The sequence below is a fragment of the Zalophus californianus genome, chromosome 4 (genome assembly GCF_009762305.2).
Source record: "Zalophus californianus isolate mZalCal1 chromosome 4, mZalCal1.pri.v2, whole genome shotgun sequence".
Classification (NCBI taxonomy): domain Eukaryota; kingdom Metazoa; phylum Chordata; class Mammalia; order Carnivora; family Otariidae; genus Zalophus; species Zalophus californianus.
In genome coordinates this window covers 19,179,027-19,196,211 of record NC_045598.1, presented here as the reverse complement: position 1 = coordinate 19,196,211, position 17,185 = coordinate 19,179,027, and the positions used below count along the sequence as shown (strand labels likewise).

The 17,185-nt window shown below is 59.6% G+C and overlaps 1 protein-coding gene across 2 annotated transcripts; it reads right to left on the bottom strand.

Annotated features, from left to right (window-relative positions):
• Window positions 1–1,012: 1,012 nt before the first annotated feature.
• Window positions 1,013–16,847, bottom strand: SELENON (selenoprotein N). Of its 2 annotated transcripts, none has more exons than XM_027596172.2 (12): window positions 16,650–16,847; window positions 15,747–15,864; window positions 12,648–12,781; window positions 9,869–10,081; window positions 9,568–9,692; window positions 8,862–8,999; window positions 7,116–7,197; window positions 6,555–6,743; window positions 6,080–6,185; window positions 4,753–4,865; window positions 4,565–4,666; window positions 1,013–3,309 (listed from the first exon to the last, which is right to left on the bottom strand). In XM_027596172.2, exons 1-12 carry the CDS (start codon window positions 16,845–16,847, stop codon window positions 3,139–3,141), a joined length of 1,689 nt encoding a protein of 562 aa, XP_027451973.2. In that variant the 3' UTR covers window positions 1,013–3,138. The 2 variants fall into 2 exon arrangements, with proteins under 2 accessions (XP_027451973.2, XP_027451981.2); XM_027596180.2 differs by lacking the exon at window positions 16,650–16,847 and adding an exon at window positions 16,101–16,252.
• Window positions 16,848–17,185: the final 338 nt, after the last annotated feature.

Genomic DNA, 17,185 nt, shown 5'->3' with positions numbered 1-17,185 from the left:
TGGATCCTGCAAATTATATAGCTGTCCTAGCCAGAGACCTCAGAGTTGTCCATCCTGATCCTTACCATATTTCAAATGATGAGGGTTGACTTCCAGGTCCAGCTTTCTTTCCAGGATGGCAAATTGTTGTTTAATCATTGATTCTCCTTCCTGGCCAATGGCAGATCTTGTAGATCCATCCTAGCTGTCTTTCCTGGGGGTGGTAGATGCTGTCTTGGTGCCCAACCCAGATCACCTCTACCCTGCCAGTGAACCCATCTTCTAGCTGCTGTGTTGGCTTCACACAGCTGCCCCCTTCCCTGGAAAATTGCACTTACAAGAGGGAGCACAGAGGTCCTCACCTGGGAATTTACTCCACCTTCCAAGTCAATGACTGACCGATACAGGGTACAAAAGGTAGATTCTACTCTGTGGTGTGGCTTATGTTCCAGAACCCTTCCCCTATGATCATGCCCAGGCTACGATTTGAGACTCTATCACTGCTTAGCATCTTTCCTTTCCCCCATTCTTCGTCACTCCCTTTTATTTTTTTTAATTAAAAAAAAATTTAAAGGCTTTTTAAAAAAAGATTTTATTTTTTTAAAGTAACCTTTACACCCAACATGGGGTTCGAACTCCCAACCCTGAGATTGAGTCACATGCTCCTTCAACTGAGCCAGCTAGGTGTCCCTTCTTCACTCCTTCTTATACAGGTTTTTCTTGAAGTGTACTCCCTCAAAAAAAAAAAAAAAAAAAAAATTACCTAATGCCTGCCTTAGGCTCTGCTTCTAAGACAATGGGTAATTAACTTCAGAATCTTTCTCACCAGATTCTAAAAACAGTAGTAAGTACTACTACTAGGTCTATCACAAACTTAAGGACATCACTTGAGCCCTCTAGTGACAGAAAAGATAGTCCCCAAAGGCATTCCAGCCATGCTCCCTTGCCCATCTGCCAAGCCAATCCCACAGAGTCAGACCAAGGATAGAACTAACCAATATCCCATTCAAAGGAAAGCCACTTAGAACCACCCTAGTCTCTCCAATTTTATTACAGGACGTGTGGGTATCGGAGGGAAGGGGCAGACAGGTAACAGGCAGGAGCTGGGGGCCCTCCCCCACCATGAGCTTCAAGGCCCAGTGTGGGGTGCGGGTGGGGTTCAGGAGAAGACTTGAGATGAAGATCAGAAAGCCAAGGCAATCAGTGCCTTACATAAAACAAAGACTGTGCAATGTGGAGTGGGCCCTCCTGTACCAGGACGAGAGGAAGAGCCTGCTGGGTGGCGAGGCTGAGTCTCTGCTGACACTGGGTGGCTCATGGGATTGGTTACTGCCGCCCAGGCCTGGAAGCCCCGAGACAGACTCGGGTGCCCTCCCTCCCTGTAAGGGGCATGGAAGCACTGCCTCCCAGGATGCAACTTGGTTGAGCTGGCTGGCTCACGCCTCCTTTGCTCTGGAGATCAGAGGGGAGTGAGACATTTTGGTCTGAAAGGCTTTCTTTTTCACCTCGGTGAAAATGGGCAGGGGAGAGAGGTGAGGGGCAGTGCAAAACAAAACACTCCAAAATTGAGACAGGCTGAATCTCAGCTCCACCACTCAGTGACCTTGGGCACGTCACTTCACTTCCTTGAGACTCAGTTTCATCTGCAAAATGGGAACAATTACTATCTGCCTCACAGGTTTGTTGTGAGGATTAAATGAGAAAATACAAGTAATGTTAACAGAGTGCCCCAGACAGAGAAGGCTCAGTATGGATACTTCAGTGGCAGACAGAACTCAGCGGATGGGAGGCCGGGGAGCGTGTCTGAGGAAATGTCTGCCTTCCTCTTCCAGGTTTGAGAGTGAGCCCCTGTGGGGGCAGGCGTTGGGGAGCAGGTGTGGCTCCAAGGCTTTAATGAAAAAGCCCAAGGATCTCTCATGGTCCTGAGTGGCGGACAAGGATAGGGTTGGGGGTACACTGACCTTTTTTAAAAAGCTGGAAGAAAAGGAAGAGAGGACTATTTCTTCCTGTAGGTGCAGCTGCAAAGACATCAAGCTGGACCCATCTAGGATTTCAGATCCAGCCATCATGGGGCTGCTGCTGGGGGAAGACACCACCCCTTCTTTCTCCTCAGCGTTGGGGTTATCAAAAATACCTACAAACTGTGAGAAGCTTCACATAAAGACACTTTTCTGCATATATAAAAAAGACTGGCTGTGGTCAGTGGCTTGGGACGTAGACCAAGGCCTTAAGAGAGGCCAAGGAGGGTCAATGGCCACTCGGTGGTGGGCTAGCTGGTCTGGGCTGCCCTGACAGCTGGGGCAGCGCCAGCTCTGGGGGAGGCTGTGTTCTTTGGCTGAGGTACACTTCTGTGGAGCTGGGGTCTGTCATCCTACTGTGACCCTTGCTGGGGTAGGTGGAGGTGGTTGGGGGTGCCTTGGCACTGGGCCTCAGGAACCCCTCAGTGGACTCCCTTGCTAAGAGCAGAAGTCTCCTTCACAGTGAACCTCTCCAGGCAGCTGCCCCCCAGCAAGTCCCAAAATTGGTACTGGGTGTCCTATCATTAGGTTGGATTGAGTGGTCTGGGAAGCCAAGGTCCGAGGTACAGTGAATTCTCCTGAAAGAGGGCTTTGCCCTGAGCCTCCAAAAGGCTGTCTCCAGCTGAAACTCACCCCACTGGGGGACACCAGGCGGGGGGGGGGCAGCCAGGAAGGAGGCTCCAAACAAGAGTGCTTCCCTGGCAACCCCTCCTTAACCCCCAGTCCAGGGTTTCTTGATGTTTCTTTTGGGATGAATGTAAGGAGAGAGGGGTGGCCCAGTCTTCCTAGCACCACTCCTTCCTGATCTTCACCTCACAAGGACCTGGACTATGTGCCTGAGTGGGTGAGGTCCAGGGAGATGACCCGAGGCCCCATTTTTGGTATCCTGAACAGCTTCTGGAACCATGTGGGTAGTAAAGGGCTAATGGTGGCAGCTGGAGCTAGAGGTTCATCCAGCCAGTCAGCCCAGACACCCCCGTCTACCCCCCATTGACCTCAGGCCCCACGGGCAGCCTGGGAGCGGCAGGGGTGGGAGTGTGAGGACCACCGGCTCTGGGCCTGAGGGGCCTGTCCTCAGCGCTGGAGGCCCTTCCTTCAGCTCCCCCTACGCCAGCCGGGCCTCTCACGGCCTGAGGGTACACTAGGGCTGCAGGAGGGGCAGGCCACGCCGAAGGCCTTCCTTCAGGAACTGCATATACGTGGCCGTGGACGGGTCCTCAAAGGTGGATGAGAAGCTGAAGACGTTGTTCTCAATATCCTCGGGCTTCATGGAGGTGATATCCAAGAAGTAGTTGGCGTTGATGTGGTGGACCTGGGAGAGGGGCCAGGTGAGGAGAGTGAGCGGGGCCCCCTCTGCTCCCGGTCTGCTCATGCCCTCTTGGGAGAAGGGGCCACTCTCAGGCCTCCACTGTCCTCACTCCGAGGCAGACGGCAGACAGGCAGAGCAGAACCGAACCCAGGGCCCGGCCGTTTCCCCGTCTCCCGCCTCTGGGCACACAGGGCCCTCTGCCTGCGGAGCTCTCCCACACTCATCTACCGGCCAGAACCTAACGCCTCTCCGCCTTCCCCTCGCCCCCACCCCCCACGGCCCTTCTTCTCCTCTGTTCCTGTGACCCTTGAACTCCACACTCCCTTCTGCCAAAATGCCCACCCACTCTGTGTGCCTGCTTCCCTGCTTCCTCTCGCCCTGGTTACTCAGCTCCTTAAGGGCAGGTGCCCATACACGAGCCAAGAAACAAATGGACAAGCGGGAGGGCGCAGTCCCCGGGCCAAGTTTTGTCCACTGGGCTCTGGGATGCCAGGGCCTGCCAGGGCCGGGCCCACCGTGCTGAGCGCCAGGGCGCAGTGGCCCTCTTCCCAGCCAGCCTCAGCTCTTGCTCCCCGACTTCCTCCTCCACTTGAGAGCCTGGGGAAGCTAACGACCCGACCACAGTCTTCAGTCCCACACGAAACCATCCCTCGGGACTCAAAGGGCAAGGGGCAGGAGATTCTGAGGCTCACATGCAGGCTGCACTTAATTGTGTAACTTTCACCAAGTCTCTGGACCTTTTTGAGCCTCAGTTTCCTTGTTTGTAAAATGGGCACTTGTCATTGTCCCTCTCCCAAAGACGCGTGAGACCCCCGTGAGAGGCTGTGTGTGAGTACTTATAGGGGCCCCCGGGGAGAGAGAGGATCTTGCAGCTTGGCTCGGCCTGGGGCCCCCTGGTCCTCTCTGCTTGTCACGAGGCCCGGCCCCTCCTTCCGCCTTCCCTCCCAGAGCTGGCCACAATGGTCCAGGGTCAGCTTTCCCTTCCAGGCCACATTCCTGTCCATTCCCCGAAGTGCTGTCGAGGTCCCCCTTCTCGTGGGAGTGTCCCCACCCCTGCACGAGGCAGGCCGGGTGGGTGTGACAATTCCTATTTTATAGAGGGGGACCAGTGAGGTTCAGACTGACTGGGAGAGCGGCAGGAAGTGGCGGAGCCAGCCCCGAAGGCTGATGAGGTCTCTGAGTGTGCGCCCCTTGCTTGCTGCTTCCTCTGCCCCGAGCTGCCTGGCCCAACCGGGGGAAGGCGTGGGGGGCTGCCTACCACAGTGCCGTTGGGCAGACAAATCATCATCTCCACGGGGAAGCTGTACTTCTCCAGGTGCAGGTCAGCTAGCTTCTTGTGGGACGGGTTCTCCTGGTCGTTCTGTGGGGACACATGTCCCGATGCCTCAGCCACCGGCCCCGTCCCCAGGGCTCCCACGGGGCTGTTCCCACCCACCTGCCACTCACCTGCAGGTCTTCCAGCTCCCTCACCAGGGACCAAGTGCTGATGAAGCTCTCGTTGAGGAGGGCGATGATGGGCGAACTTTCCAGGACAGTCTCCCGGAGAGTCCGCCCCGAACCTGTTCAGGAAACAGCAAGGCCAGAAGGGTGAGGCACCCCCACATGTCTTGCTGGGTTCTCTATCAGCAATAAACCTTCTGGGCTGTAGAGCCGTCTGTGCACCCCAGTAAGAACAGATTCAAAGAGCGTGCCACAGAGTAGGTGCTGAGTAGAGGATCGCTGTAGTTCCAGTCAGTGACATTGTGGCGTCCTGGGCTGAGAGGGGGTGGGGGGCAGGGCGGGGGGAGGAGGGAGACACACAGACAGACGACAACCTCGGCCCAGGGACCTGCAGATAGTGCCAGCTTTTTTTTTTTTTTTAATATTTATTTATTTGAGAGAGCGAGAATGAGAGAGAGAGAGTACATGAGAGGGGGGAGGGTCAGAGGGAGAATAGTGCCAGCTTCTTAAATCCACTAAACTCTAAGAGCCCAGGGCCTTTGCACAGATTATTCTACCTAAAACACTTTTCCTCCTGCCACTTGATAAACTTCTCCTCCTCCTCTAAAGTCTCAGCTTACAATCCCTATCTCTGAGAAGGCTCCCCTGAGCCCCGGTCACAGTCTTGTGCCGCCCTGCACCATGCCCTGTGTGCCACTCACCACGCTTGTCTTCATTCGACACGCGCCTTCTACACACACTGCGCTCCCCGAGCACGGGGACCACTTCCGACCAGACTCCCCGCACCCAGCCTACAGGCTTGGTGCAGGCGGTGCCTGGGGTGTTTGTGGATTGACTGGAATGAGGGCAGGGGCACGCTCTTACCCATCTTTGTTCCCGCTGGCAGACACCCTAAATCTCTGTGTCCGGTAGGTCTTGGGTGAATCTTCCGAATACGTGAACGCACGGCCAGCCTCTGGCACTACTTTCTCTCTTACTTGTGTGCAACCCTTCACGGAGCACAGACACACACCCATTTTCACAACTCTGCGGGGTAAGTGTGTTCCCCCTCTTTCACTGTCGAGAAAACTAAGGCTCAAGGAGGGGAAGTCACGTGGCCAAGGTCTCCACGCTGAAAATGGTTGAGCTGGGCTCTTCCTAATGTGAACACCAGCTTCTTCCGAGCTCAGTGCAGAACTCCCCCGGGCTCTTACTCCACATCCCTGCCCTGTGTAGTCCCCAAGCCCCGCCCCCCATGCCCCAACAGGACAGTCCTGTTGGTCTCAGAGCCTCCTGCACCCCACGAGGTGTGACTTGTCCCCCCATTCTCTCAGCCTGGCGGGGTCTCCCTCACCTCAGCAGGACTGGTCATCCAGGGCCCCCCACAGCAGAATTGAGTGCACCAGCTTGTTCTTGGCCTTGGCGTGGTCGAAGGCCTCGATGAATGGCAGATAGGTGACCTGGGGCCAAGGGGTGACACAGAGAAGCTACTGTGTGCGGCTAGGGTCCTACTCAGGAGGTGTGGACAATGTGTGTGTATGTGTGTGTTTGTACTGTGAGTGTGTAACTGTGCGTGCATGCATATGCATGTGTGTGTGTCTGAGAGAGAGAGAAAGGGTATTGCTGGGCCAGGGGATGCCTCCTGCCAAGTTCTGAATGGCAAAAGAGAGGCCCCACTGGTACGGGCAGGGCCGGGCAGGGAGGTGGCCTCAGCAGCAAGCCCCGTACCCAGCCTGGAATCAAGGGCCACCCCCGCCCCGCACCGCACTGTTCCCCCAGCCCTGGCCGCACAGACCTCGCCCCTGGCCCTCACTCCCGTCTAGCCCCACCTTCTTGAAGGGGTACATGGCCACCTCCAGGCGCCGGGCGGCCTCCTCCCAGCTCAGCTCCTGCTGCCACTTGATCTCCTCAAACACAAACTGGAGGGGCTCCCCTGAGGGCGGGCGGCTGTCGATCATGTTGCCATCCTCATCCAGGATCATGGAGGGGACCGATGGGCCCAGGGCCTCCAGCTCCATCTGGGCCAGAGAGTAGGAGGGGATGACATCAGTGAGGGTGTCTCAGAGATGGGCAAGACTCCTTGAGAGACCCTCAAAGACCCCCCGACTCAATGGAGAGGTGAAGGAACTGAGGCCCCGGGAAGGACAGGGCTGGGTCAGGGCTCGGGTGAGTCTGGGGCAGAGCCAGGGTCCACCCAGGGCTCCTTCTACCACGTGAAGCCGTCTGAGGACCAATGGCAACTGTGAGGTTTTCTGTGCAAGATCAGGTGGTTTCCCAGAATCCTGCTTTGGGGACAGCTGGCCTCAGCCCACCAGAAGCTCTGGCCTTCACCCGGACTGCCTGCGGCACCCAGCCCTGCAGACCTGGGTCGGGACCCCTTGTGTGCTCACCTGGGGGATGTAGCCAATGTCCACCTCCATGTTGCTGCTCTCACCGGCCCCGTACAGCCATTCCATGTCCACGTTCAGAGACCTGGCGACAGGGAGAGGGGGCCAGGGCAGAACACCCCCGTCACCAAGGCCCATGTCAATCTTTCTCTCTCTGAGAGCACACAAGCCTCCCCATTTTACAGATGAGAACACCGGGGCTTGACAAGGTGACCCCGAGGTCTTAGGGCCACTGGGATTCTGCCCGCGGAGCCTGGGCCCTCTTCTGTCCCTGGGCCGCCTCTTTGGGAGGTGCTGCAACCACACCACGCTCGACTGGCCCAGCCCCTTCCAGTTCACAAAGGGCTTTCCCATCCATGTCTCACATGCTGCCCACGGCTCTTTGAGGCAGAAAGATCATCAGTGCCTCCCTCAGGACACGGAGAAGGGCAGTCGTGAAAACCCAGCACCTGCCTCCCTGAGTTGCCAGCCCCCCCTCCCGCCCCCCGCTGGAAGTGTGGCCCCACCACAGGTCACCTGCAGATCGGCCACATGAGGGAGCCCCAGGACCGACAACTAACCTCCTCAGGCAGGATTGGGGGGGGCGCCTGAGGAGCTGGGCAGCCCCTGGGCCTGGTTCCAAGACACAGGCTCAGGAGCAGCCGGTCTTGGGGCTGGTCATTTGCCCCTGCCCTGTTTCACCCAACCCAGGACCTCCACCTCCAACCCTGGGGTGGAGGCAAACGTGCTCTGGGCTGAGCCTGTGCATTTGGCGACGGGCGGGGGGCGGGGGAGGTGCTTGCTTGCTGAGGGGAGGGAGAAGAAACCACTCCTGCTCCTGGGTAGTGGTTTCTCTTCCCAGGCTCTCCCAGCCATCCCTTCATGCATGCCCAGGAGCCATGCCCCCCCCCCCCCCCCCCAGCTGATGAGGAAACAGGTCCAGAGACAGCCAGGGCTTTGCCCTGGGCCATGCAGCCCACTGGTGCCACAGTGGAGACTTAACTATGGGGCTCCCAGCTCCCAGCCAAGGTCTTGTCCCTGTCCTGGGTCACTCAGACCCACTAAGCAGCCACTTGCTATCAGGGAGGAATGTGGAAAGACTTGAAGTCAGGCCTTCTGGTCCCATGCTCCCCTGACAAGAGGATGACCCTGAGCAGACTGGGCAGGCAGGCAGGCGGCCGGCATGGAGTCCTCCCGAAAGGCCCCTTCCCTCCACACCCCCCCCTCCCCCGGGCCTGTGGTAGCAACTGCAGGCAGTGGAGGGCCTGCCCCCAGGACTACATGGGCTGCTCCCTTGGCCCGGCTAAACCCTCCTCACCCCGCCCCCTGCCCCACCCAGCTCTTCCATGTCTCTTCCTCTGGGCAGGCTTCCTGGACTCGGATCAGCCAGGTCCCTGCCCAGCTGCCAGCACTAGGGTGCCATGTGCAGGCTGTGGTCATGGGTCTGTGAGAGGTCTGTCAGCAGAATGAGGGTGTTAGGCTCCAGCTTTGGGGAAGGTTTGCTGCAGTGGGTCCCAGGCACAGTGTTGGTGGTCCAGGCCAACTGGGACATGGTTGCCAGATGATGGAATGACCCACCTCCGCTCACCTCAAGCTGCCTGCTCCTGGGTCAGCTCCAGGCCCCTTCCAAGAGAAGTGGCTCTGGGGAGCGAAGGAGGGAGAGAGACGGAAGGGGCCTCTGGGCCCCTGTACCCGAGCTCCTGGAGCTGGGGGGTGGAGTGGGGCCAACTATAACGGGGTGCAGGGCTGGGCTGGGGCCAAGGCTCCCACCTGTGGTTGGGCACGAAGAGCCGGAAGTCTCGGATGTGAGTGGCGTCTTTGGAGAGGATGATGTGGCCGGTGAACTGGCCAGGTGAGAACCAGAAGGGGAAGTCAGGCGGCTCGCTGAGCTGGAACTCGGCGTGGATCCTGGGGGAGTTGGGGGGGGCGGGGAAGCAGCCTGGCTGGGAGCAGCCCCCTGCTGAGCCACGGCCCACACTGCTGCTTTTGTGTCAAAGCTGGGGAGCCCTTGGCCAGACTCTCATGGGGAGGACAGGGCTGGGCAGGGGACGAAGGAGAACGTGTGGGGCAGGGAGAGGACACGAGGCTCTCCAAGCGCAGCCCATCCTCAGGGCCGGGCCTGGCCTGACCAGCCTTCCTCTGAGCCCTCACAGCCTCTGCAGGGTGTGTTTGAGCTGGTGTCATAGCTCCTACGCGCCCCCTTCTGGGTGGATAACAGTCAGCCACCAGCCTCATGCTAAGCATGCCCCATACTTTCCCCGCGCTCCCAGGAGGAAGTCACCACCCCGCCCACCCCACAGATGAGGAAACTGAGGCCCAGAGAGCCAACACTGCTTGCCCAAGACCAGAGGGTGGTACGTGGTGGCACTAGGGGCTTCCGGGCAGGCCCTGCCCTCACGGTGCCGGGCCCTTCCATGCTTCCCGGGGGTCCCCGGCCCAGCTGAGAGGCCAGGGAGGGTGTCTGAGGACTACACACCGGAACATCACAGTGTAGTAGAAATCGCTGATGGCCGTCAGGCAGGCAATGGCCCCCTGAGGGGCAAAGCGGGTCTTCACGAAGGGCCGAGGGTGGAACATGCTCAGGAGCCGGTGGATGATGACCTGGGGGGAAGGCAGTGAAGACCCGTGCTGGCCTGTTGGGTCCTGATCCCCGAGGTGAGCGTCTGTTCTGGGCCTGCAGGCCGGGGGCGCGGGAGGGGGTTGGGGGTCCGGGTGCGGAGCAGACGCAGAAGGGGCCATGCCTGGGCTGGGGCTGGGGCTCACTATGGGGCCCTCACCTCTTTGCCCTTGGGTGGTGGTGGGTAGAAGCGGTTGTTGGACAGATAGCCGGTGAAGACGCTCAGCTCACTGGGGATGATCCACCAGGGCTCGCCCAGCTCCACCCGGCCCCGAGGAGGAAGGAAGGGCCGGAAGTGGCGGGCGGCGAACACCGCACTTGGCGAGGCTGCCGTCGTCCAGTTGCGGAGGCCGGACAGGGCGAGGCGGGAGACCTGGGGCAGGGGGAGAGCCGGAGCTCTAGGGCGCCGAGAACCACGACGTGGGCGTTCCACGCAGGCCCAGAGGTCTCCCTTGAGCCCTGAGCCGGCCCACAAGCCAAGGGAGTGGCAGGACCCAGGGTGTGCTTTGTCCTGGGGACAGCCAGAGGCCTGGCAGGCACTACGTTGCCAGAGCTGAGGCTCACCTCACCTCCCCGGCCCCCAGCAGCACCCTGCTGGCCCGCTCAGGGGCAGCCCAGGCCAGAGCTGGCAGGGCCAGTTAGGGCTGGCGCGGGGCCGGGTGCAGGGGGGAGCTCTGTGCAGGGGTTCTGCCGGCCTCTTCACCAAGCCCAGGCCTCACAGACACATGGTCCTGCCTCCCTCCTCTGCACCAGCTGGCAATCCTGAGAGCCACCACCTGCCACCCCCTTCACCAGCCTTGCCTTCTCCCTGACCTTCTCTCCAAGTCTCCCCCTGGGGCTAACGTCCCACGGAGGGGGCCGAGGCTTTGGAGAGAAGTCTGAGGAGAAATTTCCACCTTTTGGCGGAAATCTCAGGGGTAAAGAGCAGGATGCGACCACAGAGAAGGGGAAGGAAGGTCACCCCCAGAGAGCGCCCCCTTCTAGAGTCGCCTGTACCACGCTGGCCAGGCCCCTGGCATGCCCGGCGTCCCTCAGCTGTTTCCCCGTCAGTAAGGCCCCATCTCTGTCAGTAGAGCTGACACGCGGGACAGAATGAGGGTCAGACTGTGCGGGCCTGTCTGTCTGCACGTCTGGAGCACCGAGGCAGGACCCGGGGCATGTCCTGGGGTAAAAGCTGCCCCTTGGGCAGCCCCTCCCTGCCCCTCTGTGCCACAGGCAGGAGTCCCATGAGGCATCCACCACTGGGACAGCACGTGCCTGGCCCCTTCGGGGGGCGCTCCGCCACCAGGGAGCTGCCAGGTCTTCGCCGGCATCAGGCTCCCTCTCCCTTCCCAGCCTCCACGGTGGTAGGGGGGCCAGGCTCACTGGGAGGAGAGAGGTTCTTGGAGCTACCCCCCAGGGAGACCGAGCAGGCAGTACTCTAAGCAGGGCTGGATGTGCTGCGCCAGGTGGAGCCGCCTGCCCGCGGGGTCCTGCCCACCCCTGCAGGGGAGCTGCCCGCGAAGGGGGGCCGCGCTCTGTGGGGCGCTGCCCCTGACCCATCTACCCACCAAGTGCAGCTGCACCCTGGCACCCCACCAGCTCCCGCCCTGTTCTCACTGCTCTGCGGGGGACTCATCTATTCGGACAACTTCAGCCACCAACTATCCCTGCCAACCTTCCCTCCCCAGGTCTTCTGTGGGAGGCCAAACCTGTGTTTCCAACCTCACTTGCTGGACTGTCCCCCCTGGACATCTGCAGGCGCCTCGACTTCAATGTGTCCAGACTGACTTCATTCGCTCCCCACCAGACCCATTCCCTCCCCTGGTCCCCGTGGGGCAAATGGCCCACCAAGAACGGGGCTTTTCGTCTCCTGTTTCTCCCCAGCCTGCCGAGCATCTGACGAGGGAACCCTCCCATTTCAAAATCTGCTATGGTAATTCACTGCTGCAGAATGAAGGCCAAAGTCAGGCGACCGAGGCCCTCTGCAGTCTGGCGACTTCTCTTCCAGCCCCACTGGCCGGGATGCCCCTGTCTGTGTCCCACGTGCCCTGGGTCCAGCCGCACCAGCTCTCTGTCTGCAGGTGGCTGGCCCAGCACTTCCTGCCTTCAGACCTTTGTTCATGCTGCAGTGGCCTTTCAGGGGAGACGGAAAGGCTGAGTCTCTGTGGGCTGGGCAAAGAGGAAAAGTTGCTCCTGGCAGAGGGAACAGCATCCGAGGAGGCTCACAGCGGGAAGAAAGCCTGGACATCTGGAGTGGCTGGAACAGAGCAAGCTGAGGGGGAAGGGCGGGGAAGGCAGGCAGGGTGTGGGGATGCCTCGGGGCCAGGATGGGCTTGCGACCTTGGCCCACGGGCCTCAGGGCGGGGCAGGGCTGCTCAGGACAGCATTTGTCAGGCACCCCTCCCCGCCATGGCCCCCTGCCCGGGCTGAACCTCAGGTCTGGCTCATCAGAGTGCAGCAGAGCACCAGTCAGGTGCCAGGGGCCTGAGGAAGCGCAGAGGCATGAGTCGCAGGCCTTGCCCTCAAGAAACTCACAGCGTGGGGGCGGGGGGAGACCAACTTGCAGAAAGTAATGAGCTGCCTCCTCTGCCCGGGTCCTTCCATCCTTCCATTTCCCCCCCAACCCCCCGCCACTGGCTCAGGCCCCTCCTCCTGCAGTCTCTGTCTGACGACACTGCCTCTAGGAAGCCAGTCCAGATCCCGTCTGGATTAGGAGCTCATGCTTACCCCTCCTGCACCACACTGTGTCCTAAACAACGGGGTTGGCATCGCACCCACTTCTGGACCCCCCAGGGCCTGGCACATTGGGGGCACAGGGGACAGCTAATAAAGGAAGGAAGAAAAGACGGAAAGCGAAACAGAGCACAGACCTATTCTCGGGGGTAAGTGTGTGCAGACAATCCTGTATCTGTGGTCCTACCTGGGGGCAGACTCCACTGCCCCCCACTCAAACTCACCCCCAGGAACCCGTCTTTGCTCTTGGTCATGGACTCCGGGCGCAGAGGCTGGAATCGGGCTTCTATGGTGAGCGTCTCCTCACTGGGGTCAAGGGCCAGTTCCGCCTCCTCGTAGACGCCCGCAGGAGCGGACCCTAGGAGACACACAGTTGCTGGAGAGCGGCCTGCCCTCTGGCTGCAGGGCCTCTCTTCTTTGCGGATGTCTGTCCACCCCCTCCTCCCCCCACACAGGAAGGTGATTTAAGCGGGCCAGGCTTAGAGCTGGAGTAATAATAGTTAACAATTCCCAAAGTAACAACCAGTAAGTATCTCATTTTAGTTTCACAGCAGTCTGGAGAGGCCGATAATAACATTATTACCAATTCCACTTTACACATGAAAAAGTGGAAGCTCAGAGAGGAGGTGAAGTCACTTCTCGAAGGTCACACAGCTAGGTCGTGGGGGAGTCAGGATTCAAACCCAGGCCTGTTTTACTCTAAACCCACAATCAACCATGACCCTCTTCTGAGGGCACTATGATCTCAGAGACTCCGTTTCCTTAAAGGCTCAGGAACCAGATGACCCGCGTTCAAATCCCCCGCCTCACCAGCTGTGTGATTTGGCCAGTGGCTTGTTAGGAGGATTGGACGAGAGAATCCACGTGGTGTTAGCACCCGGTTTGGTACAGAGTGAACCCGTAATAAACTTTAGCTGTATTACTACTACCAGAGGATTCAGGGTCGGGGAGCCACAGAGCGAGGGCTCAAACCGAATTCTCCTGACTCCACCCTGTGCTCCTTCCACCCGGCCGGGCTGGCTGGTTGTCCGGCTTCCCTTTGTTCTGTGAACTGAGTCTGAGATGAGCTTGGTGCTGGGCCCACCAAAGGCAGCCTCTGGGCAGGCAGCTGCCTCTCCCAGTGGCTGGGGTCCCAGCACCAGAGAAGCCACTGCCTGGGGCATGCAGAAGAGAACACGGGCTGGGCCTCATCAGCCCGGCTCCAGGCTGAGGTCAGTTCCATTTCCTGGACCATTGGGGGCAAATCACTCAGCCCCTCTGGTTTTCCTACATGGGCAATCGAGGCCATGCTGCCCTGCATGTCCCTGTCCTGGGGGCCTCTTGAAACGAACGCTTGTCAGAGAGCCACTGAGGAGAACGAATGAAAGCGAGAAACAGGACCGTCTTTGACACCATCTTTGGTATCATTAAGCTCTGAGATAGATTGCAATGTCCTCCAGAATGCCAGTTTGGAAGAGAGGAGACTTGCTTCTCCCCGATTTTCTGGATGGTCCTGTTTCCTCATCTGTCCAAGGAGGGGCTGGAGTGGCAGTGGCTGAACTTGATTTTGATTTCTCAGGTCTTTTCCTGCCTGAGGTATGCCCAGTTTGAGACCTTTCAAGTGTGGAGGGAGTCATGATGAAGACTGAGGGAGAAATGCAGCCTATTTCAAAAAGGGTGACTGACGGAAGGGAGCGCCCTAGACACCTCTCAGGGGTAAGGCAGTGGCATTGCTCGCCATGGTGCTGTCCTCGGGCAGGTTCATGGGACAGAGATGATGCTTGGCATCTGCTGGCGAATTGACTGACAGGCCAACTGGAAGCACTGGGAGCAATTCCTAAACAGGAATCATCAGAATCATTTGGGATGCCTTTCGAAACTGCGTATGTCCAGAATCCTCCTCAAACCTACTGAGTCAGAATCCTCAGGGGCTAGAATCAGGAAGCTGCCCTTTTAATCAGCATCAGCTTCTGACGTAAAGCCCTGTTCTGAAGAATCGCGGTTATTTCTGCATTTGTAAGCCGATGTAGCAAAACTTTCCAAAGAGCAATCTGGAAACCTCAGAGAAAGGGAACAGCTGGAATGTGCAAGTCTATTCGTCTGCCTTGCTTTTTCAAGTATTTTACTCTTATCACAGATCATTATTAATACCACTGTCCAGCACATTATGGCCTTTTAGTTTCTTTCATAAAAAGTTTTATTGCCTGACTTCTAAGTAACTCATTAGGGACAATTCGTAAAACTTTTAAGGTATAAGGAAAATTAAACACACTCATAACGGAACCAACTAGACAGACGGCTTCTGGTTCCTGCATAGATTTGATGTTTTGGGCTTTGTTTTATTTTATGTTTTCTTTTCCCAAAATTTGGTCCAGTTTTGCACTCCTAGCAGCCTAGGTGTTAAGGGAGGAGAAAAAGATTTATGTGTAAAAAATTACAAGTGTCCTCGAGCCCAGCAAGCTTGTCCAACGTGTCATTATGAGGGAAATCACTCTCTCCGTCCATGAAAAAGGACAAGGAGGTGGCTGAGTGGATGCTCTGAGGAGTGTTTGCAGAATAAGAGGTCAAGGCCAATCCACATGAGGCTGAGCTTTTTACCAGCCCATCTGCCTTCACCGCAGAACTGGATGCCACTGAGAGACATGGACCCACATCTGCTCTAGCAAATTCACATTTTTCATCTGACCCTCCTTCTCTGGCAGGGACTGCGGTCACCAGACCAGCAAGTGGCCGACCTACTCGACCCCGCCTGAGACACAGAAGGCCCGTCACTGGCCCCTGGCGCTCACGCACCCAAGGGCAGCTGATGTCTCTCTTCCTTGCCTTTCCCAGCTGTTGACCTCCTTACACCCAGCTATTTGGATAACTAGATCCCGAGTTCAAGAGGTGTCACAAGATGTTGGAGAGAAATGGACACAGAGGTTGGGGTGCTGGTGAGACCGTGAGAGAAGCATTTAATAATTCATTAGAATATTTCAGCACCTCACCTTTATTAAAAAAAAAAAAGGTCACTGATTACAAGTAGGTAAAAATGGACCGCCAGGACAGACTAGGAATCCGACAGCACTTGAGCAGAGTTTAATCGCTAGTAACTGGTAAGAGCGCCTGCCCACTGAAAGCTACTCTATACTGGTCACTCTGCAGACATTCTCGCTAATCCTCAAACCTGGGAACCGGTGTGGGACCTGGAGCCAGATGGCCCCCTTTCTAATCCTGGCTCTGCACCTCCCTGGGCCTCATCTCCCTCTCCAGGCGGCCCTCCTGCTAGGAGCAGGCTCAGTGGTCAAGAAGCTGAGGGCCATGACGCACGTGCCCCCTCCCCAGGCCCCAGGCTCTCCTGGTACCTGTCAGCTTCTCAGCAATGGGCTTGAACTCCTCGGGGCTGAGGTACATATCCCGGTCTGTGTCCAAGGAGGAAAAGAGAAAGAGGCCTTCTGTCCCCAGGGCCTTCAGCGCGGACTCCTGCTTGGGAGGAAGGGGCTCCACTGAGCACCATTTGGGTACCCAGCCGGGGGTCCTAAACAGGCCAATGGGGCAGCTCCCAGCACCATCTTCCTGAGTTCTCACAACACTTCCCAGTCCACCCACCCAAATGTCCCCTCGGTACCACCCCGGAGCCCCAGTCCCCACGCGGTCCCTGCTGGGCCCTGCTCCTTCATCCACTACCCACTAAGCCCAAGGGCACCCTAGTCTCCTACCCGGTCCCGTCCCCATGTCACATTCTTTCACCAGTGTCCTCTCCTGTCCCCCCAGCACTGTCCCAGCACTCTCCGGGGCCACCAGCAGACTCTCCCGGGGCCCGGCTTCACTCCCACTGTCCAAGCCACCGGTCTGTCCCAGGCCCTGCCCCACACTGGGCCAGTGTTCTGGCCTCCCAGCACAGCCCTCCCAAGTCTGCTCCACCCGCCACCCCCCCCACCCTTTCCCCCCCTTTCATGCCACCCTCCGCGGCCCACCGGTCCCGACCTTCCATCGCGCCCCTACCCCCCACCCCGTGCCTCCCCATCCCCTCCCCCCTCCCTCCGAGCCCGGCGCCCGCCCGCTCCGGGGGCCGCCTACCCCCCCGCCCCCGCCCCCGTCCCCGTCCCCGCCGAGCCCCGTCCCCGCCGAGCCCCCTCCCCACCTCCTCCCGGTCCCCCTCCCCGCCGCACGCCGCCCGGACCCCGACCCCCAAGGGCCCAACCCTCCTCCCCCCCCCGCCCCCCGGCCCCGCGAGCCCCGCGCCCGCCCTTCCCCCGGGGCCGGACCTGCCGCGCGGCCGCCTGGGCCTCGTTGTGGCGGGCGTAGGCTCGCGCGGCGGCGGCGGCGGCGGCGGCGGCGAGCAGGGCCCCGAGCAGCGCCAGGCCGCGGGCGCGGCGGGGTGCGGGCGGCGGCGCGGCGGGGTCGGGGCCGGGGCCGGGGCCTGGGCCGGGCGGCCCGCGTTCACCCGGCCGGGCCTGGCCCATGGCGGCGGCGGCGGCGGACTGGCGGCGGCGGCGGCGGCGGCGGGGCGGGGCGGCCTCCGGGCCGTGGGGCGGGTGCGGGCTCGGTGGTGTCAGGGGGCGCCCTAACGGGGACTCCCTGCCGCCCGCCTCCCAGCCCGGCCTGCACCTCGGCTCCCAAAATGAAAGCGGGGCCTCGGCGTTCGGTCCCGTCGGGCGGAGGCCTGGGAGGCGGTGGGGGTGGGGGTGGGGGTGGGGGTGGGGGTGGGGGTGGGGGTGGGGGTGGGGGTGGGGGTGGGGGTGGGGGTGGGGGTGGGGGTGGGGGTGGGGGTGGGGGTGGGGGTGCGTCCGCACCTCCGAAG